The sequence below is a fragment of the Eucalyptus grandis genome, chromosome 6 (assembly GCF_016545825.1).
Source record: "Eucalyptus grandis isolate ANBG69807.140 chromosome 6, ASM1654582v1, whole genome shotgun sequence".
Classification (NCBI taxonomy): Eukaryota; Viridiplantae; Streptophyta; class Magnoliopsida; order Myrtales; family Myrtaceae; genus Eucalyptus; species Eucalyptus grandis.
In genome coordinates this window covers 654,420-674,585 of record NC_052617.1, presented here as the reverse complement: position 1 = coordinate 674,585, position 20,166 = coordinate 654,420, and the positions used below count along the sequence as shown (strand labels likewise).

Below are 20,166 nucleotides of genomic sequence, written 5' to 3'. Positions count from 1 at the left end.
GAACTAAATCGGCACTAATAAAGGGTTTACAACTAAATTGGCACACAAGGAAAAAGTTTAGGACTTTTTTTACACTTTTCCCAATGTGAGACATTAGTTAACTTTTCTTTGAGATAATAACACAAATGATTTATGAACTTTGCCTCAACATGCAATGTGAACATTGAACTTTCAATTTTTTTAATATAGTCCGTGAATTTTAAGCCAATATGGAATATAGTCTTTAGAATTTTATATTATTCAATATGGTCCCTAAACTTTTTGTTTATATCCAACTTAGTCCCCAAACTATACAAAGATGTGCAATGTTGTCCTTTTATTAATTCAAATTCGGGGTCACATTGAACATTTTCATATAGTTTAGGGACTAAGTTGAACATATACTAAAAATGCAGGGACCATGTTAAACAAATTATTAGTTTAGGGACTATAATGCATATTAAACTACAGTTTAGAGATCACATTGTATATTTGACTAAAATTCAAGAATCATTTGTATAATTTCCCCTTCGTCTCTCGATGTAAAGGAAAAAGGTTGTCCTCTTATCATATTTTCTTTAGACCTATTAATGAAAATCTCAAATCACTTCTTCTGAACAAAGTATGGAAAACACATAAATTTTAGGGGATATTTAGGTTCTTTCTGTTTCATGGAAACTCTTTTTTTTACATTTGGTTCACTTGGGAAAACAAGTTAACGGAAAATATTTTCCTAATCAATGGAAAACCTATGCTAAAATTTAAGAACATGATTTCCTCTTTGAAAAATCGGAAAATGTTCGCCAAAATATGACTAGTTATTGGGGTTTGAATACGAAACTTTACACTTCAATAATGGAACCCCAACGGTAGTTCTAGAGTCTTCATGTCTGAGACCAGGTCTTTAGCACCTAAGCATAGGCACCTTATGACATCCCGATTTTCCAATTCTATTTTCAATAAATTGAGACGGGCATTTTGTTGGCACGCATATAGTTCTTTTCTTTGAGTCGGCCACTCGTGTGAAAACTAGTCTATCAGGTGAAGCCGTTAAAAGATTTTAATGCATTAGACTCGAGAATTTTACTAGGAAGCGACATTTCGACCGAGCTAATCTGCAAGGGTCATTACAACACAATTAAAATTTGATTATAGATCAAAGATAGGTTGACTCAACAGAGGCATATAATCAAATGTGGGTGATTCCACTAGATCGCACAATTGTTGTCAATCGGCACTAGATTGGCTTTTTTGTCGATTGGGTACCATGTGTCTGTATTTGAAATCTTGAGATTACCATGACAACCGAGAGTCGCCAATATGTCAAAGATTTATACTGTGGTTTGAATTGATCAACTACAGGTCAAATGCATGAAAATTTCTAAAAGCTACATGATAGATCGAGACGCACTAGTATCGTGCCAGAGTGAAATTAACTGTGAAATTGAAATCGAATTTAGAAATTGAAAGTCCCGGTATGTCACAAATCATTTTAGGAACATTGACTCATCTTTGAAATATTTTTCATGCAAGCCGAACTTTCAGCGAAGAATCAATATATGGTTAATTTGGTTCAAGAAATTGGTAGGCCTGCTTTTGGTCGTGCTTTTGGGACTCAAGATGGTTCTATGGTTAAGTAAAATTTGTGAATTGAAATGTGGTGATATTTGATTAATTTTATGGACTTCAATTTGGCTCAATTAGAAGTGGATTGAATGAAATGTGTTGTATAAGATTTTGGAGAATTCATGCCACGCAAAAAAAGAAATTGCACCCATTGGAATAAGGTTGTGGGAGATTGGAGATAGTGGAGTGTGACATCATCAAGTGATGTCATGGTGGGGCTTGAGTGTCTAGGATCTTGACAAGTGGAAGGTGTACAATTGCCCCCAAAAAAGTGGGATTTCACTTCAACCCATCTCCATCATCTTCAAGCTTGGCTTCTTGGAATTTGGAAAGAGGAGAGAGAGAGAGGATCCGACTGGAAGCTAGCCTCAATGCCCCCTTCGTGCGCCTCCTTCACCACTCGCCGTTCATCACCGTCGCGGTCACCATTCGTCCACGCGCGCGCCTCGTCGGCTAGCCGTCGCGTTGTCTCCACTCGAGCTTTAGCCGTCATCTCTCCTTCGTCCAACCGCTGCTCTTCATCACCAACCACCACCGTTCAGTCCCCAGGGCAGCTGAGGTTGCCGTCGCTCGCCGCCGGTGTTGCTTCTCCTTCGCCTGCTCACCGGCCAGCTCGCCGCTTGCCAGCTACTACTCTACCTTTGTCTACCGTCCAGCATCATCGTCTGTCACCCAACAGCAGCTTGCCGTTGCCCTGGGTCATCGGAAGACCCACCGGAGCCACCATATGCACCGCCCGAGCTACCGCCGCCCTTCGCCCTTCTTTGCTGGTTTCATGCCCAACCAGCCGCCGTTTGGCCCTCCTCCACCCGTGACCAGCAACTGAAAGTTCCAACTAGATCCGGATCTTCAAGGCCCGGTTTAGGCGCCTTCCGGTTTTCTTTTGGTGCCACCCTAAGGAGGTTTTCCGACCACCTCGCCGTTGTCTTCACTGGAGACTCATTGGAAAGCGATTCTAGTGAGTTTAGCCTCCTAAACCTTGATTAGAAGGTTAATGATGCTTAGGGTGTTCTTAGTTTAAGTTAAGTACGTTTAGGTGGTTAGATTAGTTTATTTAGTTGAGGATTAGATTAAAGAGTTTGATTAATTTAAAGTGTGTTTAATTAAGATTAAGTGGAAGTTATATTAGAATAAGCCTTGATTTGACATTATTGATTTGTTTTTGGATTAAATAAATATTTCAAAATTATTTAATAATTTAATAATATATTATTATTTGAAATTATTAAAATATTATTATTTAATTAATTTTCGGAATAAATTTAATTATTTATTAAATTCTGAAAATTTTGTCGGGACCTTAAATTCTCATAATTTCGTGCTGATCACTACGTGTATTTAGATTATGAACTTGATGGTTAGATATTACAAATTGAGTGTTGATTGTGAAATATAAAGACTTTATTCATAAAATCTCAGGTGTCAGGTTTTGATACCAAAATTGGATTTTAAGGATTATATCAAAGGATGGGACTTGAAAAGGTGAGGTATCGGTTTTCTGGTTTGAATTTAACGTGCCCCCACACACGTAAGTAATTTCTTGGATATTTTTAATATGAAGAAAAGAGGCCGGGATCACTATTTTAAATGGAAGCATTGAAGAAAATGCAAATTGTCTTGGGCCGAATATGAATTTGTTGTGTGTTAATTAAGAGGAAATTGTCCTAAGCTTTTGAGCTGAACTTGCCCCTATATGGGAGGCCCTTACAAAGGGCTCGGGTCGCAGTTGATTCTGGGCCTATACTCCTTCTGGAACACCGTCGACGTAGTGACAAAGCCGAACTCCAAGGTGGGGAGTGATGTCTAACATTAATGTTAGTAGATAGCCGAACTACAAGTAGGCTATACCGTTGTGTGGTGGTGAATAACAATTGGAATGCATGTTGAGTGTTGTTGATGTGTCGGATTATGGGACGGAATTGTGTGACATGGTATGGGACATGTCATAACGATTTAATCTTATAATTATGACCCTTGTAGTTGTTAGTTATATGAAAGTGAATGCATTCCAGTTGTTTAAGTTCATATTACTATATGTGATAAAGTGATATGAACATGTGATTGAGTGATATGAATCGTGCTAACTTGCATAAAGGAACCGAGGCAAATGTGAGTCTCATTGTTTGTGATGGTGTGGTTAGGCTACCCTTGGGTGTATTTTATTTCTAATAGGGTTTTTTTTTTTTTTTTGGGGGGGTGAACTTGCTAAGACAATGTCTCACCCCTTTGTGAGCTCACATTTTTAGGTCCTTAGAGGACGGAGCGGCCGGTTCGTTATGGTGGCCTTGTGGAGTTACAAAGGTGAAGTTGAAGGATTGGAGATCGTGTTTGACTTGTAGGTTGTAGGACGGTTCCTTTTTATAAGGCGGCTTTTTATAGACTTTTGGTTGTAAACCTATGTTTGTAAACTCCGTTGGTTTATGTATGTGATTGGTTGTGAAATTGCTTCCTGCTTTTCTATCACATATTTCATTGCCAAGGGTTTTATAATGTGTTTCGCATGTGCAATAATAAATGAATGGGATCGGCGACACTACCTAGGAATGTCACATTTGCATGACCATGGCAGGTTGTTCGAGTGCTCGGGGTCTCGAGGCGTGACACACCTAGCAGCCACATCTGGATCCATTAAGGCCAAGGCCAAGCCCAAAGCTCTAGTCCTCATACCCCATGCCTTGGCACCCAAGCTCGGGTCCATAATGATAGTGCTCAAGCCCTAGAGCTTGAGCTCCAATCTCCAACACATAAGCCTAAGTCTAAAAGGCTGTGTGCAAGTCCTCGATGCTTGGCTTCAAGTTCCAATGAAACCTTCATTCTTATAAAAATATGTTTAGAAAATTGATTTTTAAAATGCTTTTCTTTTTTTATTCTTTTCATTTATATTTTCCTTTTTCTTCGGCCTATCGTTGGCCACGATAGCTAGCCTTAGGCAAGCTAGCCATAGGCGAGGGACAAACTTGCCTAAGGCTAGCAAGGCTTGAACTCATCCACGAAGGGTGAGGCTCCATCTCGCCTGGCAAGGTGGAGCCTCACCCAAGGCTGGTGAGGTCGTCCCTCCCTTGTGGCCAGTTGCCATAGCCAGGGCCTAGCTAAAAAAAAAAGGAAAAATAAAAAGGAAAAAGGATAATAAAAGATAATAACAAAATTCGTATGTTTTTGATAATTTTTCTTGGGAAAATTTAATCATTTTTTCAATGCCAAATGACAGAAAATATTTTTTAGCTTATTTTCAAGTTTCAGCCAAATTGTAGAAAATATTATTAATTTTCTGAGAAATAACTTCTTAAAAAATATTTTTCAGAAATGTCAAACATCCTAGGAGAACCTTTCCACTGATCAGTATGCAACTCTGGCGCACAATAGAAAGATAATCTGATAGCGCTCCATTGGATATCATTTTCGCGCCGAGCCTGGTCCGGCCCAGATATGAAAGGAAGACCTTGTGACCACGTTATTCTGCTTTCATGCCAAACTTTCGGTGGTCAAATGGATAAAGCCGATCTCGACGAATTGAATATTGTTCGCCTTCAGTCTTATCCCTTCTGTCCTCGGCGAGTTTCCTTCTCGTACTCAACATTTTACGCGTTCAACGAACGGGAGGACGTGGCGAAGACGGGTAGCCATGAGTCGTGACTCGCAAAACACGAGCTTGAAGCGTAGACGTGCAAGGCTCAACTTAGTTACATGAAAATAAAGCGCAAATTCATATGTGTGAATCCCCTACTCCGATGTAGCATAGTAAAACAAAACCTCAGCTAATACCCCATCCCACGGTATTTCCCGGCCAAAGATAAGATGTCTTGACAAATTGAAAAATTGTAAAATGATGGAAGCAATAAATTCAAGTATTCTCATACTAAATAAATATGGTAAATTAATTTAATTAAAGAAGAAAATATTGAAATCCTGAATCCATCAAACAAAAGATGTAAATTCAATCTTGATGGGCCCCTTATCACGAGAGCACAGCATCTAGATAGACACAGCCGCTATAGAAATCAACACGGTCCATGGAAGAGAGGGTGGGACATTGTCTTTTCAGATGACGAAGTAACCTTGTGTGAGCTTTTTAGAGTGACTGTGACCAAACATGTCCCACATAATTTGCATATCCTTATCATATCACATTCTTTCTCCAGCACATCAAGCTTTTCAGTTTTGGGATATATGTTACATCAATATCCGAATAGACCAACATTTAATTAAGTCTCATGAAAAGAAAATAAGGGTATTGAAGATTTGCCTAAACTGATAAGTAGCCCCTTCTTAGTTATGGCCGTGTTATTTCCACGGCAAAGCCAAACGGCTGTTCTGAACGCGAAAGTAGAAAAAAATTTTGGGGGGGGGGAGAGAGAGAGAGAGAGAGAATAGAGGACGAGGCGATCTGGCAAAGAAGGCGGAGCAGCGACAGCAGCCGGCGGCTATGGGTCCTACGATGCAGTCATGGCTGGTCTTAAGGTGTAACATTGATGTCTTCAACAGTACGACGACATGCCGAGGTGCTGCTGTTGGATTTGGAGGGGGCCGAGGAAGGGAGGATGAAAAGAGATAAAAGTTTAGGGTTAGATGGGATTTGGATTGAATGCGATGAGTTCTAGAATAAAGTGGACACATGTCACAATCTCAAATGGAGATAACAGATTAGTTCATAATAGATGTATTCATAGCCCACGATCAAGAGTTTACTTGAAAAGATGTATGAAATTGTACTCAATCTGGCTTCATAGCGATAAATAACCATTTTCCTCTTTTGACTTTAGAAAATTGTGGAAGTTTATCGTTTTATGTCTAAAAATATGTATTTTTATTTGTACCAATATATTTCATTATATTACATGTTGCGTTGCTGATTCAAGGACAAAAATTCAAAACCATTTTTCTATGTTGTTGCCAACTCATACGCTAAAAGTCGTCATCATTAGTCGGATCAAATTTACTTTGTAAGGTCAATAGACATCGCCATTTCTTTGCGATGGGTGAAGTCTCACGATCTCAAAGAAAATAAATTGACTGTAAATTGAAGCTAGATTTACACTCCTCAAATTAAGATTCATGCTAATGTTGCCATTTTTGCAGAGCTTACAGCTTTGATAAAATCTACTTTCATCTCTGGACAAGTAAGGTTGCAATGTAAGAGCTAATTGGAGGCTCTCAAAGAATCCAAGATGGTAATAATTCCGAAGCCCAAAATGGGGAGGAATTATAAGTGGCTGCCAGTTGTAGCACGTCACTTGGGCCTGTCCGGATGGGTTGTGAATAGCGAAATAGTAATGACGTGCATAAACCAATCGTCACGCTTCGAATTCGGGCACTACCTATGTGTATACAGGAAACTTGATTTGGTATAGTTTATAAATCCGATCTATCTACTTATATATATTATCATTATAATCACAATATTTTACTACAAGAACATTGCATTATAATCTTCAAATAATACCAAACATGGTAGTTTGAAAATGAGTTACTATTTCAATTAGTTCCGGTTTACTCTCTCCCTCTTTTGCTCTCCCTCTCCTTGTCCAAGTGCAACACTTCTCCTTCTCTCTATATAATCTATGCAACTTCTCGCGCATGTTACATTCAACATGAGATCAAATGGCCTCGGGTTGAGGTTGCTAGCGTCGACCTTGATCTAACATAGTTTGATCCACTGTGGACGACCATGAGTTGAGGCCATGGAGCTTCCTTGATATTAGGATGCCGCGTCGGTATATGCTGACATCGAAACTAACAGACGTATATAACGAAACTTGGGAGCGTTTCTGCTTGAAAAAGGAAGTTATTTTTGTCCCAAGGATAAAAGTGGGATTTTTTTTTTTTTTTTTGGGGGGGGGGGGAACAAGGAAATTGGGTTGAGTGGTTAGAGAAAAAAGTGGAAGCCCCCCATTTATGACTGTAGTTTCCATCAATTCTTTGTATCTCTGAAAGATTGGAGTGATTCTCTTTCCTTCAAACCGGCTGTCAATCGACGGCTACTCTTGTCCGAACTGTTGGTTGGGTATAATTTGACCTTTTGACTTTCAACACCTTGGAGCCTTTGGCGATATGCTTTCTGACACCTTTTCCATAGCTTGAGGAGCCAACCATTTTCTCATCACGAGAGAGAGAGAGAGAGAGAGGTTTGAAAATCTCTACTTCTCATCATGAGAGCTTGAGAAGAGAGATCAAACTTGGAAATCCCAACTTTAGACTAGTCGGAGTGCACTGATTGGGATGTTCAGTTTCTAAGTATCTTGAAGGCGTGCAGGGAAAACGTAATCAAGATCTTCTAATCCCCACTTAGAATAGCCACTGTTGGTCCGCCGGGCTGAACGAACTGAAATCTACGGTGTAAGAAGTGTGCCTTCAGGGGGTTAAAGACAAAAGCATTTAAAGTTTTGGAATTGATGTGCTTTTATTTTGGTGTAAGAAGTAAAAGTTTTAGGTGTTGGAGAGGGGTGAAGTAGAATTTTCTTTTCCACTCTGTTTATTTTCGAAAAATTTGGCATTTTTAGAATATACTCTCCAAAAGGTCATTTTGCATTCAAAAAAAAAAAAGACAATATTTGTTTGGTATTTGACTGAAATATGAAAATGAATTGAGAATTACTTTTCGTTATTTGATAATGAAAATTTACTTTTGTTTTCCTAAATATACATGCGCTATTCATGTGATATAAGGGCCACACAATCAATACATTAAATTTTAGATAAATTGTTATCGACTTAAATTTCCCTAATGTAAACGTTTTAATAGATTGTAAACAATTCAATATTTTCTCTTAGGGGACTTGGGCTAGGCTGCCCAGGTTATGTGCCCGGACTTAGGTACTTGGGCTTAGGTGCCAGGGTCCTAGAGAGGCTTGAGCTCAGCCATTGGGGTCTCAAGGACTTGGACACATTGAGCACAAGCGCGAGGTCTTGGGCTTGGCCCAACCACTAGAGTCTTGGACTCAAGTGTTGAGGACTCCGACTCTATCATCAGGGACTAGGTTGTGGCCTCGAGGGATTAGAGTTTGGTCGATGGGGTCCCCAAGCCTAGACGTTGGGGTCCTAGTTGTAGGACTTGAGGCTTCTTGTGCCCAACCATTAGGAACTTGAGTATAGGCATTGGGGATCCAAGCCTCACTTTGATGGACCCAAGGCCATGCGTCGGTGACTTGGGCATGGAAGTTAAGTGTCTTGGCAATGCTAGTTGGGTCTTGGGTATGGTTGTCAAGGTCTTTGGCCCGACCTCAAGAGACCTAGACCTAGTCTCTATAGATCTGAGTCTAGACTCTTGTAACTTGGATGTGGGAGTTGGGTATCTCGGCCTAGTCTCAAGGGAGCCAAACTTGGGTCCACTAGCCACTACAACTCAAACTCGGCTACCAAGGACTCACGCATCAACGTTGGACTTGTCGTACTAGGTATCGAGATCTCTAGTCCAAGCACCAATGCTTAGTTTTATTTTTAAAAAGAAAAATGATTTATGTTTAAAAGAGGAAAATCATTATTTTGATTTAAACATATGTTTTCTGATAACTACGAAAAAGTTTCCCTTGAATCATTTTTACTAAGCAATCGAAAGGTCAAAAAATGAGACAAAAATAGTCCAGCAAAAATATTTCTATGAAACAAACAGAGCTAATTATGCCTATTTTCACCTCAAGAAAATAATTTTGCTATGAAATGTAACAAAAATTTCCTTTGCCAATCATTATAGCGCACTAAAACAAAATCCCTACTTAAGCCAAAAAAAAAAGAAACTGCGAGAAGGGCCTAGGTAAAGATTAGATAGGTGATTTTTTTTTTCTTCGTTGAAATTATCATACCCGTAGCAATTGGGACCCAATTGGATTTAGGAAAATGCTCCTGTGGGGCTTTAAAAGCTAAAGACCTTTCTTTTCACACAGTGGCGAGCACTGAGCCAAGATTCGATCCTCTTATAGTGAACATAAGAATAATAAGATCATTTACAAAGTGCTCCATTAAACCTTGTTTCATTTTGAATGCTAACCATGGACATAATGTCGCCCATTTTGTCTAAGAAACAAAGATGGACCGACCTCTCCTTTGGTGATGTGGCGATTACTGAATCGAGCGTAGACAATTCGTCATTTTGGGGATCTTCACAGATTTGTCCACCAAAATAATTAAGCTATCTACACACGTTGGACACTCAACCAATACACTAGCAAATCTCATTGAATAAATGTGAACATACTATTCCACCCTCAAAGCATGAACTTTCCATCTTCTATATTATATGCTCGAACTTTAAGGGAAAGATGTCGAATCTCACTTTTTCGTTTCAGAAGTACCTCGTATGGCTAAGCAATCCCACACGAGGGGCAGTAAACCCTCGTCTTCAAAATCTTTCGTAATACAATATGAAACTAAGAAATTCTTAAGAAACAAGGAAAAAGAAAGACTGATGGGGAGCAGACTGTTTAAACATGACTTGAGCTGGAACAAACTAATTTGTACTGTGGGTTTAATATATACTATAAACCATGTGAACATGTCCTCATAAAAGTTTGGGTGGCTAGGTAATTTCATACATGTTCGTCGCACACTACCCGTTTCGGGGTGAGATGCTTATACTGGGAAACACGAGCACGTGGGATTCCACAGCCATTGAAGAGCAACTTGCTATCAAGATTGTAACTTGTAAGGACCAAACTCGGCACCTGTTGGATTCGTACCGGAAACGTCTCGTCTATCAAGCCCAAATGAAAAAGAAAACCTAACTGGTGTGGGATTGCTTTGAGAGAGACGTCAATGTCGCCCGCATTCCTGTTCTGGCGACGACTCCCTTGAACGTGGGAGTTGCTGTTGCTTCAACCCCAATGAGAAATGTCTAGTTTCATGGGACATGCAAGCTTTTCTACAAGCTTTCATGCCGACTATAGCGAAGCAGAGAATATACCCTCTTCCACCCACAGTCCCCTCTAACCTCCACCCGAGAGAATCTTCGGGAACATAATCATGGCACTTCGCAGGATATTCACGTGTCGTAGTTAGCTAGGTATCAACGGAGGACCGAGAATCTTGAGTTGGAAAGCAAGATGGGGAAAAAGAAAACTTGAATTGGTAGCCCACCCTCCTTTTTATCGCACTTCTTAGGAAGTGTTTTAGAATAAACTTTAGTATTCCAGCATTATACCATCCGCACATACGATGGACTGAAACTGAAGCTATGGGGTACTTTTGTGCCATTAGGCCCAGCTTCCACGGGTCTATATAAACACCTTAGTGAGGCTTCACTGGCTATCATATTGGCATTCCATTCAATCACGTTCTGGTCCTTTCCCTCTTGAACGCACCTTCATCTCTCGAAATTATGGTGGCAAAAGCTGGTGGATTCTTCTTCCCAGGTCTTCTTCTTGTTGCTTTACTCCTTTGGAGTGAAGTCGATTCTGCCAAAGGAAGGATTTTATGGCCAGGGAAGTGGGAAAAGAAGGGAGACTATGTGAAGTCAAGCGATGGAACTGGTGGTTTCTCTCCTGGCATGGGTCATCGCCACATTTTGCTAAGTAAAACTGATTCTGAATCCACCGATCCGGGTCACAGTCCTGGTGTAGGACATATCACAAGCGAAAGGAAGGATCAGTGGTCCACGGAACCGGGTCATAGCCCTGGTGCAGGTCATTCCACTGGCCCTGGAGGACAAGATCCAAATCCATAGACTAATTGATAATGATATGGTATAGATTATCTTTGTAAGATGAAGATTCTCGACTGCGCAAGGTGCTCACCTTCGTTTGTCAACCTTAGGAGTTGGAATACTGAATATGCACGTCCTTCCACTTAGATAAGATATGATTTGCGTCCGTGTATATTTTTAGGCGTGTAGATAAGCGTGTATGTCTATTCCATTGTATCTGTGTCTGGCCACTGTAGTGGTGTAGATGCTCTAATGACCTCGCATATCCTACCAACATGATTGCGTAAAGCGCATTAGCTGTAATGAAAATTAATTATTATTGGCTTTTATATCTTGCTTTGTGTACTCGATTAGCCGGTGTACTCTCCTTCGTTGTGTTGCAACCTCTTTTTTTCCGCGCCCGCAGTCGGGTACGAGCGCCTAAGGAGGCTAATGGCTCGACTGAATTTATTAAGCCCAGACTCTCCCAAGTCCACCAATTCACGACTTTAATAGTTTAAATTTTTAACCTATAAATTAATTTTTAAAATGGAGTCGCCACTAATCAATTTGGAGTGGGTCGATTAGAAACCCAAGCGAAGTATCGGGAGAAATACTCGCTCCTGCGCAACCAGAGAAATTAGGATCAGGGACTTAATTACACTAGTTAATCACTAATGCCCTTTCGGTACCTAATCTTGTTTAAACCCTAAGGCTTTTTGGATGTTTGAGGGATTTTCCATGCATTTTTGGGAGGAAAAACATTTTTTGAGTCACTTTTTAATGCCCTTGGACACAAAAGGGATTTTTTTGGGGTTTTTTGGTATTTTTGGAAAAACACAAGTCTTTTTGGCTTTTTCTTAATTTTTGGCTTTTTTTGGAAAATATAAAATATTTTTGATTTTTTTTATTTTTCGAAAAATAAAATATTTTTTAATATTTTTTGATACTTTTGGAAAATAAATTATTTTTTGATTTTTCTCGATTTTTTAGAAAATAAAACATTTTTCAACATTTTTTAATATTTTTCGATTTTCTAGAAATTAAAACATTTTTTAATATTTTTTGAAAATAAAACACTTTTTGATTTTTTTTTAAATAAAATATTTATTATTTTATATTAAAATAATAAAATAAAACCGACCCGGGTCGGATCCGCAGTTGGGTCCGACCCGGCCGGCAACCCAAACACAAACGGGCCGCGTTGCGGGCCCGACTGGATTTTTCATCTTTTTTATTTATTTTTTTTATTTTGTTAAAACGACGCCGTGGCCGAGCGTTTAGGGACGCCTGCCCAACCCGACGACTCCGGGTCCACGACCCGCCGGCTCCTTGCAAACCCTACCCGGATCCAACCCGAATCGCGACCCGGTCTTCCGCCGCGCCCGCAATTTGCGAGAATCCCTACCCGGCTCCCGATCCGGTCCGACCCGACAACCCGGTCGCGACTGAAAATCGGGAACCCTAGGGTTCCCGAATCGCGGCGCCGAGGCACAATAGCGGGGACGACGGCGACGGCGACAGTGACGGCGGCGGCAACGGCGACGGCGGCGACAACGACGGTAGCGACGAGGGTTGGACTGCGGAGGGGGGAAACTATGGCGACAGAACGGCGGCGGTGGCGGTAACACTACCTGTTCGTGGCGATGGCGTCTCGGATGGTGGTGGCTGGGCAACTCGGTTTCCCGATCCGGGCGCGGCGTCGGCGGACCGATCACGGCAACGGCCGCGGGTGGGCCACGGCAACAAGCCGTCGAAGCAATGGGCGTCGGGACCGAGGCGAATGGCTGCGGCACGGCGTCCGGCGGCAACAACAGCAGCAGAAAAAACCAGATCTACTCGGCCGGACCCTCCTCGGCCTTGATTCCTCCTCACTCAGGCTAGATCCGAGCCTCCACCGGTTGGATCTGACCTTCTCGAAGTCACTCGCCGCCGGCCTTCCCCGAAGTCTCTCGGTGGAAGGTGGGCTGAGCTCGCGACTCGAGCTCTCTCCTGCACTCGCCCTTCAACCCTTCCTGGTGTCTCTTAGTGAAGGATCTCCGAGCTCGCCACGCCCTCCGACGATGCTTGCGGCCACCTATTTATAGGCGAAGGAACTCCGGTCGATGGAGGGGCTCGGTCGCCGGCCTCCGGCTTACCCACCGGTTCCGCTCGGCCGAACCGGTGTCCCATCGAGCTTTCCAGCAAAGCTCGCTCGGCATTAATGGCGCCTGATCTTATCCTCTCCGGTCGACATCGGCCTACTCCCCTCGGCCGTAGGCCGCCCCTTCGCGCGTCGCCGGCTACCGCGCGTGAGATGCAAGCGACTGAGGAAGAAGAAGATAGGAGGAAGAAGAAGAGAGAAAAGGGGTCAGGCCAAGGGTGAAGGAAAATGGGCCATATGGGCCACGCGGAGGGGGAAGAGAAAGGAAAAGAAAAAGGCCGGGCTTTTGCTTCTTTTTTTTTGTTTGTTTATTAATTATCTTATTTATCCGAAATAAAATAAAAACTTAATAAAATAAAATTAACCTAATTAAAATTGAGGTGTCAACAGCTGCCCCTCTTTGAAGATGAGCTCGCAGAGGTTGCATTCAAAGATAGACTGATGCCTCAATTTTATCCATACATGCGTAGCAGATTATATTTTATTTGGGATCTATTATTCTATGTAGGAAAAGAGCAATATAACTTTACATATACTAAGACAGATAAGAAGATACCTGTAGTTACTTACCGGGAGTGAGTGAGATAGGGTGCGAACCCCGAGTTTTGGCAAGTATCAAGGCGTCATCTTACCTGGTGATATGAAGAGGTTGCTTTTCCAAGGCTCGAACCATTCTTCGGTCGCCTGTTAAAACAATCAATGATTTGTTTAGGACCCGAACCTTTTTTCGGTCTCCTTGACGGGAGATTGCTCCTTCAGGACCCGAACCATTCTTCGGTCGCCTGCTGGAGTAATCAGTGGTTTGTCTCAGACCCGAACCATTCTTCGATCGCCGTGACGGGAAGTCGCTTCTCCAGGACCCGAACCATTCTTCGGTCGCATGTTAAAACAATCCATGATTTGTCTAGGACCCGAACCTTTTTTTGGTCGCCTTGACGGGAGATTGCTCCTTCAGGACCCGAACCATTCTTCGGTCGCCGTGATGGGAAGTCGCTTCTCCAGGACCCGAACCATTCTTCGATCGCCTGTTAAAACAATCAATGATTTGTCTAGGACCCGAACCTTTCTTCGGTCGCCTTGACGGGAGATGCACCGACCTTTCTCAGGGCATCTCATTTGGGGGTGCCTGATTTGTATCAAGGACACTAGTTGGTACCCGACCTTTCTCGGGAGATGAGCTGACCTTTCTCAGAGCATCTGTTTTGCTGGGGTGTCTGACTTCTGTCAAAGACACTAGTTGGAACCCGACCTTTCTCGGGATGATGCGCCGACCTTTCTCAAGGCATCGATTTGTGGGGTGTCTGGCTTCTGTCGAAGACACCAGTTGGAACCCGACCTTTCTCGGGAGGATGCGCCGACCTTTCTCAGGGCATCAATTTTGGAAGATACCTTGGATATTTGTGAAGGTGTCCCACCTCTTGGCAATTGGGAAATATCGAGGGTGTACCTGGACAACGGTGGGTACTTGACGATTTGGGGATACCTAGATAGCAGTGGGTATTCCAAGAGATACTTAGTCAGTCACAGGTATCAATACTCTAGGGACAACTCGAACAGGTCGAGTGTCAGGAAAAGGGAGTATCCGAACGGTGGCCGGTACTTAAAAACAATGGGATGCTAAGACAACAGTAAGCATCGAAATTCAAGGGACAACTCGAATAGGTCGAGTGTCAAGAAGGGGGGTACCTAGACAGTGATAGGTACTTTAAGACAAATGGGGATAGGGATATGCTTACCTGGCAATATCTCTGATTTCTGAGAGTATGTCTACTATTTGCACAATATGCACACATGATTGTATATGCTGTAAATTCATGAGTTCAAATGAGATTCATGCATGATAATTTTGTCAGTTTTGCATCTTTTGATTTCCACTAGGGAAGATTTTGAAAGACAACCTTCATTTAGAATGTAGATGTCTTGAGCATGCCGATGAGGGACTTTCGGTCGAAAGGACTTTCCGCTCACTCTCATGGAAAAGGCTATCCCGACCATTGATGCAGGATTCATAAGGACCACACTATCTCACTTTGTCATCATGTCGCACAGGGGTCCGAGTATTCTCGCAAATGGTACGACTTTACCAATGTGAGAGGTCTTTGTTAAAACTGTGATGAAGTCTTGGTCAGCGGCTCATCAAAGGGGACCATCAAGGTTGAAGCTGATGGACGAAAATGTTGCACGATCATCTTCGGGTTTACAAGTCAAGAACCCTGCGAAAAGAGATAAAGTAATCTTGCTCATACTTCTTCAAGCGATGTTTATAGACATATGAAATCCTACATTAATTGAAGTGCCCCTAGTCTGAATAGACTTTTACAATGGGAATGTAACGGAGATTTGGCTCACATGTAAGAGGGTGAGAGTTCGTGACTGTCTTGGCATTTGTCACTAGTCTTTCTTGTCAGATGGAGGTTCTATGGACCACAACAGCAACTTTTTCCTAGCTGTATTTTTAACTGGGGGGCATTGGCCTTGCTTTTACTAGGCACACTGCTTTTTTCATGCCCCTATTTTTATTCCAATTATTCTTTTATGGGCATTGACCTTGCTTTTACCAGGTACATTGCTTTTTTTTATGCCCATGTTTTTTCATTATTGTCGTTGGAGGAACTGGCCTAGGCAAGTTCAATCGAAGCACCGTTATTAGACTCTTGAGTCTTCATCTTCAGTAGGCGCTCTGGGCTATGCTGATTCATGGCAGTAACTTCTGTTTTGCCTCCATGTGATGGTGAAATTACAGACTCAATTGGGTTATACAATGAATACAAGTGCGTAAAGAAAGAATTGCTCTTCGTCATTCTAGGGCACTTAAATTAATGTGAGTGTTCATATGCAATAAAGACACCCAAAGATTGATGCGAGTGCGAGCAAGAAAATTTCTATCTCTCTTCTCACCTCGTGATGCTGCTTCGCTTCTAATCTGCCCCAGTGTAGGGGTTGTTCTTGACGGGGGTATGAGAGAAGCTTCACCAATGTATGGGGCTCAATGGGGTGAGCGATGGAATGCCTCTCACTATTTTGGTTATCGTACCATTCGCGAGAGAACTCTTTACCCTGCAGCCATGGAATCTTATGCACTCATCTCACAAGTGTATAGATGGGGGGACTGTGTGTAGGATATGGCTTGCCTGTCATCATTCTGACACACCTCATCTAGCATGCTCAATTAATCTTGTATTCTTCACTTAGCTGTCTATTCTAATAATCCTCAGTGGAATCAGTGACTTAGACAGACAAAATCATCATGCAGAGTTCATCTGGAAATGACATGCAACATTTTGAATATGATGGAGTTTGAACTCTTCAAAACAAGTGAATGGTTTTGACTCGCAAAAGACCTTATTGACAACTTTAGGAGCTAACATAATGGTGTTTCCAAATATGTTAGATTTTGAACATCAAAAGGGTTATTCGCAAATGGATGTCGATGGTTGTCCCTATTGATTAGGAATATGACACATGAATGATCAGTCGGGGTTGGAAATCTGATCGGGCATCTCTGCTTTTGCCCCTGCAGAAGAGAAGATGTACAAGTAGATCAATTAGTCTAGCCAAAATCAAATGTGAGTTGAGGCCTGAAGATTTTCTGTCATTTGCTTTGGCGATTACTCAAGACGCCATTTCGCTTAGGAGAGTTTGTCATGCCTCTCATTGATTTATTATCTTTGTTTTTGACAGTCAGGTAATCCTACAACAAACAAGACATGCTTCTCATTGATTCGTTATCCTTGCTTTTGTCAGTCAGGTGATCCTGCAACAAACAAGAGGGAATGTGTTAGTCATGAACTCTTTCAAGAGTCGAATAACTGGAATCGATACAACTTTACCCTTCACTGGTTTGTAGATGATTAGGTGAACTTGAAGTGAGAGGGGGACACGAAGTCCTATGTCCCTTGCTTCATTAAGTCAATTATTCTCTGAATTAGCTCCTGGATGACATGTCTTTTTACACGAAGCCAGGTGAATTTGATGTGGGTCATTTCCACGTACTAGCTTGGCCAATATTGATTTGCCTAACCGTTGAGTTTGGTTCTTGAGTTGTGATGATCCCTGTCAATAGGGGGAAAATGTCAAAAGTGAATTCAAAGAAGAGGGAGTATTGGAAACGATACCAAATTACTCTTCTCCAAAGTTTGTATTTGCTTACTCCTAATGATGTTTGAATGTCGATGACAGCCTTTTTGTCTTGGCATAGTTTGACATTTCTTTCGATTGGCCTTCCTCACTTGTGACCATGTATGCATGATTGCTGGTTGTTGATTCATCTTCAACGCATTCCTTCTATGGAATTTTTCCTTCTGCCTTTGATCAGGCAAAGTCATGTACCTCAAGCTTCTATGGAATCTGAGATGGACAATCAAAACCTCCAATTCTCTAATGGCAATTACTTCTTGCAAGAGCATGTGTCTGGAACAAGAAGTGAGGCTTCCAGATTCTAAGATTGTTGACTGGGACAGAAGGTTTCTTTTAACCAGACTGGTTCCTAAATGACACATCCTTTACACCGAGCTGGGCAAAATTGACAAGGATTACTCTTATGCGTTTGCCTGGGTAATGTTGATTTGTTCAAGTTATGCCATCGAGTTTGCTTCTTGATTTATGACACTTCCTTAAAGACTAGTCATCACCATTCATTTTTCTCCATTGAGTCAAACACACATTTTTCATGATGGTGTAAATACATCACTCATATGTAAAGGTGCATAAGCATTTTCATTCTGATAGAGAGGTGCTTGGCAATGCCAGACAATAAACATCTTTCAAGGGTAGTACTTTTTTACAGCATCGGAATTAACTGGTTTGGAGAATTCCCGCCCATCCATTTCAGTCAGAATCAAGGCTTCTTCAGGGAGTATCTTCTTTATTACATAAGGACCCCTGTAATTTGGGGCGAACTTGCCTCCGAGCTTTGGAAAGATTGGCAGCGTCTTTCTCAAGACTAGCTCATTTACCTCGAAGTGCTTGGGTCGTACCTTTTGATTGAATGATCGAGCTACCCTTTGCTGGTAACACTGACCATGACAGAGGGCTTTCAGTCGTTTTTCATCGACCATATTCAGTTGTTCGAGCCTTTGTTGCGTCCATTCTTCCTTGGACAATCCTGCTTGGGATAAAATTCGCAAGGACGGGATTTCTACTTCCACAGGCAAAACCGCCTCCATGCCGTAAACCAGGGAAAAAGGCGTTGCCCCAGTGGAGGTTCGAATTGAAGTTCGATATGCTGTTAGTGCGAAGGGTAACCTCATGCCAGTCGCGGTAGTTTTCAGCTGTCTTGGATAGGATTTTCTTGATGTTCTTGTTGGCGGCTTCCACGGCTCCATTCATTTGTGGACGATAAGGGGACGAGTTCAGATGTTGGATTTTGAACTTATAAAACAATTGATCAATCAACTTGTTGTTCAAGTTCGACCCATTATCGGTGATGATAGCTTCCGGTACGCCATAACGGGCGATTATGTCACGTCTGATGAATTTCATAACATTTCGTGCAGTTACGCTTGCATAGGATGCGGCCTCGATCCATTTTGAGAAGTAGTCGATTGCGACCAAAATGAACCGGTGCCCATTTGATGCCTTTGGATTGATTGGGCCAATCACATCAATGCCCCACATTGAAAATGGCCACGGCTCAGATAACTGATGCAATTCAGTTGGAGGGACATTTATCTTGTCCCCGTGGATCTGACAACGATGACAGCTTCGCACATGGTGAGCACAATCGCTCTCTAAGGGGAACTAGTAATAACCCAATCTCATTATTTTCTTGGCCAACATACGTCCATTCATGTGAGGACCACATACTCCCCCATGTATTTCTTGCATTATTTGTGTGGCTTCGTTTGCATCCACACACCCTAGCAGGACTGAGTTATATGATCTTTTGTACAAATTTTCACCGTTGACGAAGAACCTCGAAGCCATTTTCATAAGGTATTTTCGATCGAGGGAGTGCTTTCTTTAGGGAATTCTGTTTTGGATGTATTTCATGATGTCGTAATACCTGTGGTTTCCCATCGGGTTCTTTAGTTATAGTCATGCAAGGTGGGCCTGTCTTGTCAAGACTTCAATTTTCAAAGGCTTTACTTCTAACCCCTTCGCTACTTGTAACATGGATGATAGTGTTGCTAGTGCATCAGCAAACTGGTTACAAATTCTAGGTAGGTATTCAAATGAGATGTCCTGGAATTCTTCTACCAATTCTTCCAAGTAGTCATGATAAGGCACTAGTTTGGCGTCTCTTGTCTCCCACTCGCCCACAGTCTGGAGGATAATTAAGGCGGAGTCACCGAACACTTTTAGTTTTGACACTTCCATTCCAATAGCCGCTTGTAGGCCGAGGATGCATGCTTCATATTCGGCTATATTGTTGGTGCATGGAAACATCAATTTTGCAGCCACAGGATAATGCTGCCCATTTGGGGATATCAAGACCGCCCCAGTGCTTGAACCTAACAAATTTACAGCTCCATCAAAGAACATAGTCCATGTGTCCTCTTCTACTGTTGAAATTCGGTCATCTGGGGAATGATCATCGCGTACTTCTTTAGGGCAATCTGCTAACATATCAGCAATCACCGACCTTTAACTGATTTTTGCGACATCACCTGGATGTCGAATTCTGAGATTAGGATTTGCCATTTGGCCAATTTTCCCACCAAGGCCGGGCAACCAAGCAAATACTTGATTGGGTCACTCTCTCAGTTACAAGGAATGTCTGGTAATGCAAGGTATACTGCCGGAGTCTGTGCAACACCCATACTAATGCAGCATAGGTCTTTTCTGATTTGGAGTAGTTTTGTTCTGA

At 42.0% G+C, this 20,166-nt stretch overlaps 1 protein-coding gene across 1 annotated transcript; it reads right to left on the bottom strand.

Annotated features, from left to right (window-relative positions):
- Positions 1–19,394: 19,394 nt before the first annotated feature.
- On the bottom strand, positions 19,395–19,925 carry LOC120294878. Its single transcript, XM_039315712.1, has one exon. It carries the CDS (start codon positions 19,923–19,925, stop codon positions 19,395–19,397), a length of 531 nt encoding a protein of 176 aa, XP_039171646.1.
- Between the last annotated feature and the right edge of the window lie 241 nt (positions 19,926–20,166).

Excerpts from the sequence above, each read along its gene's own strand:
- LOC120294878 (XM_039315712.1), bottom strand. The coding sequence starts at position 19,925 with ATGTTAGCAGATTGCCCTAAAGAAGTACGCGATGATCATTCCCCAGAT.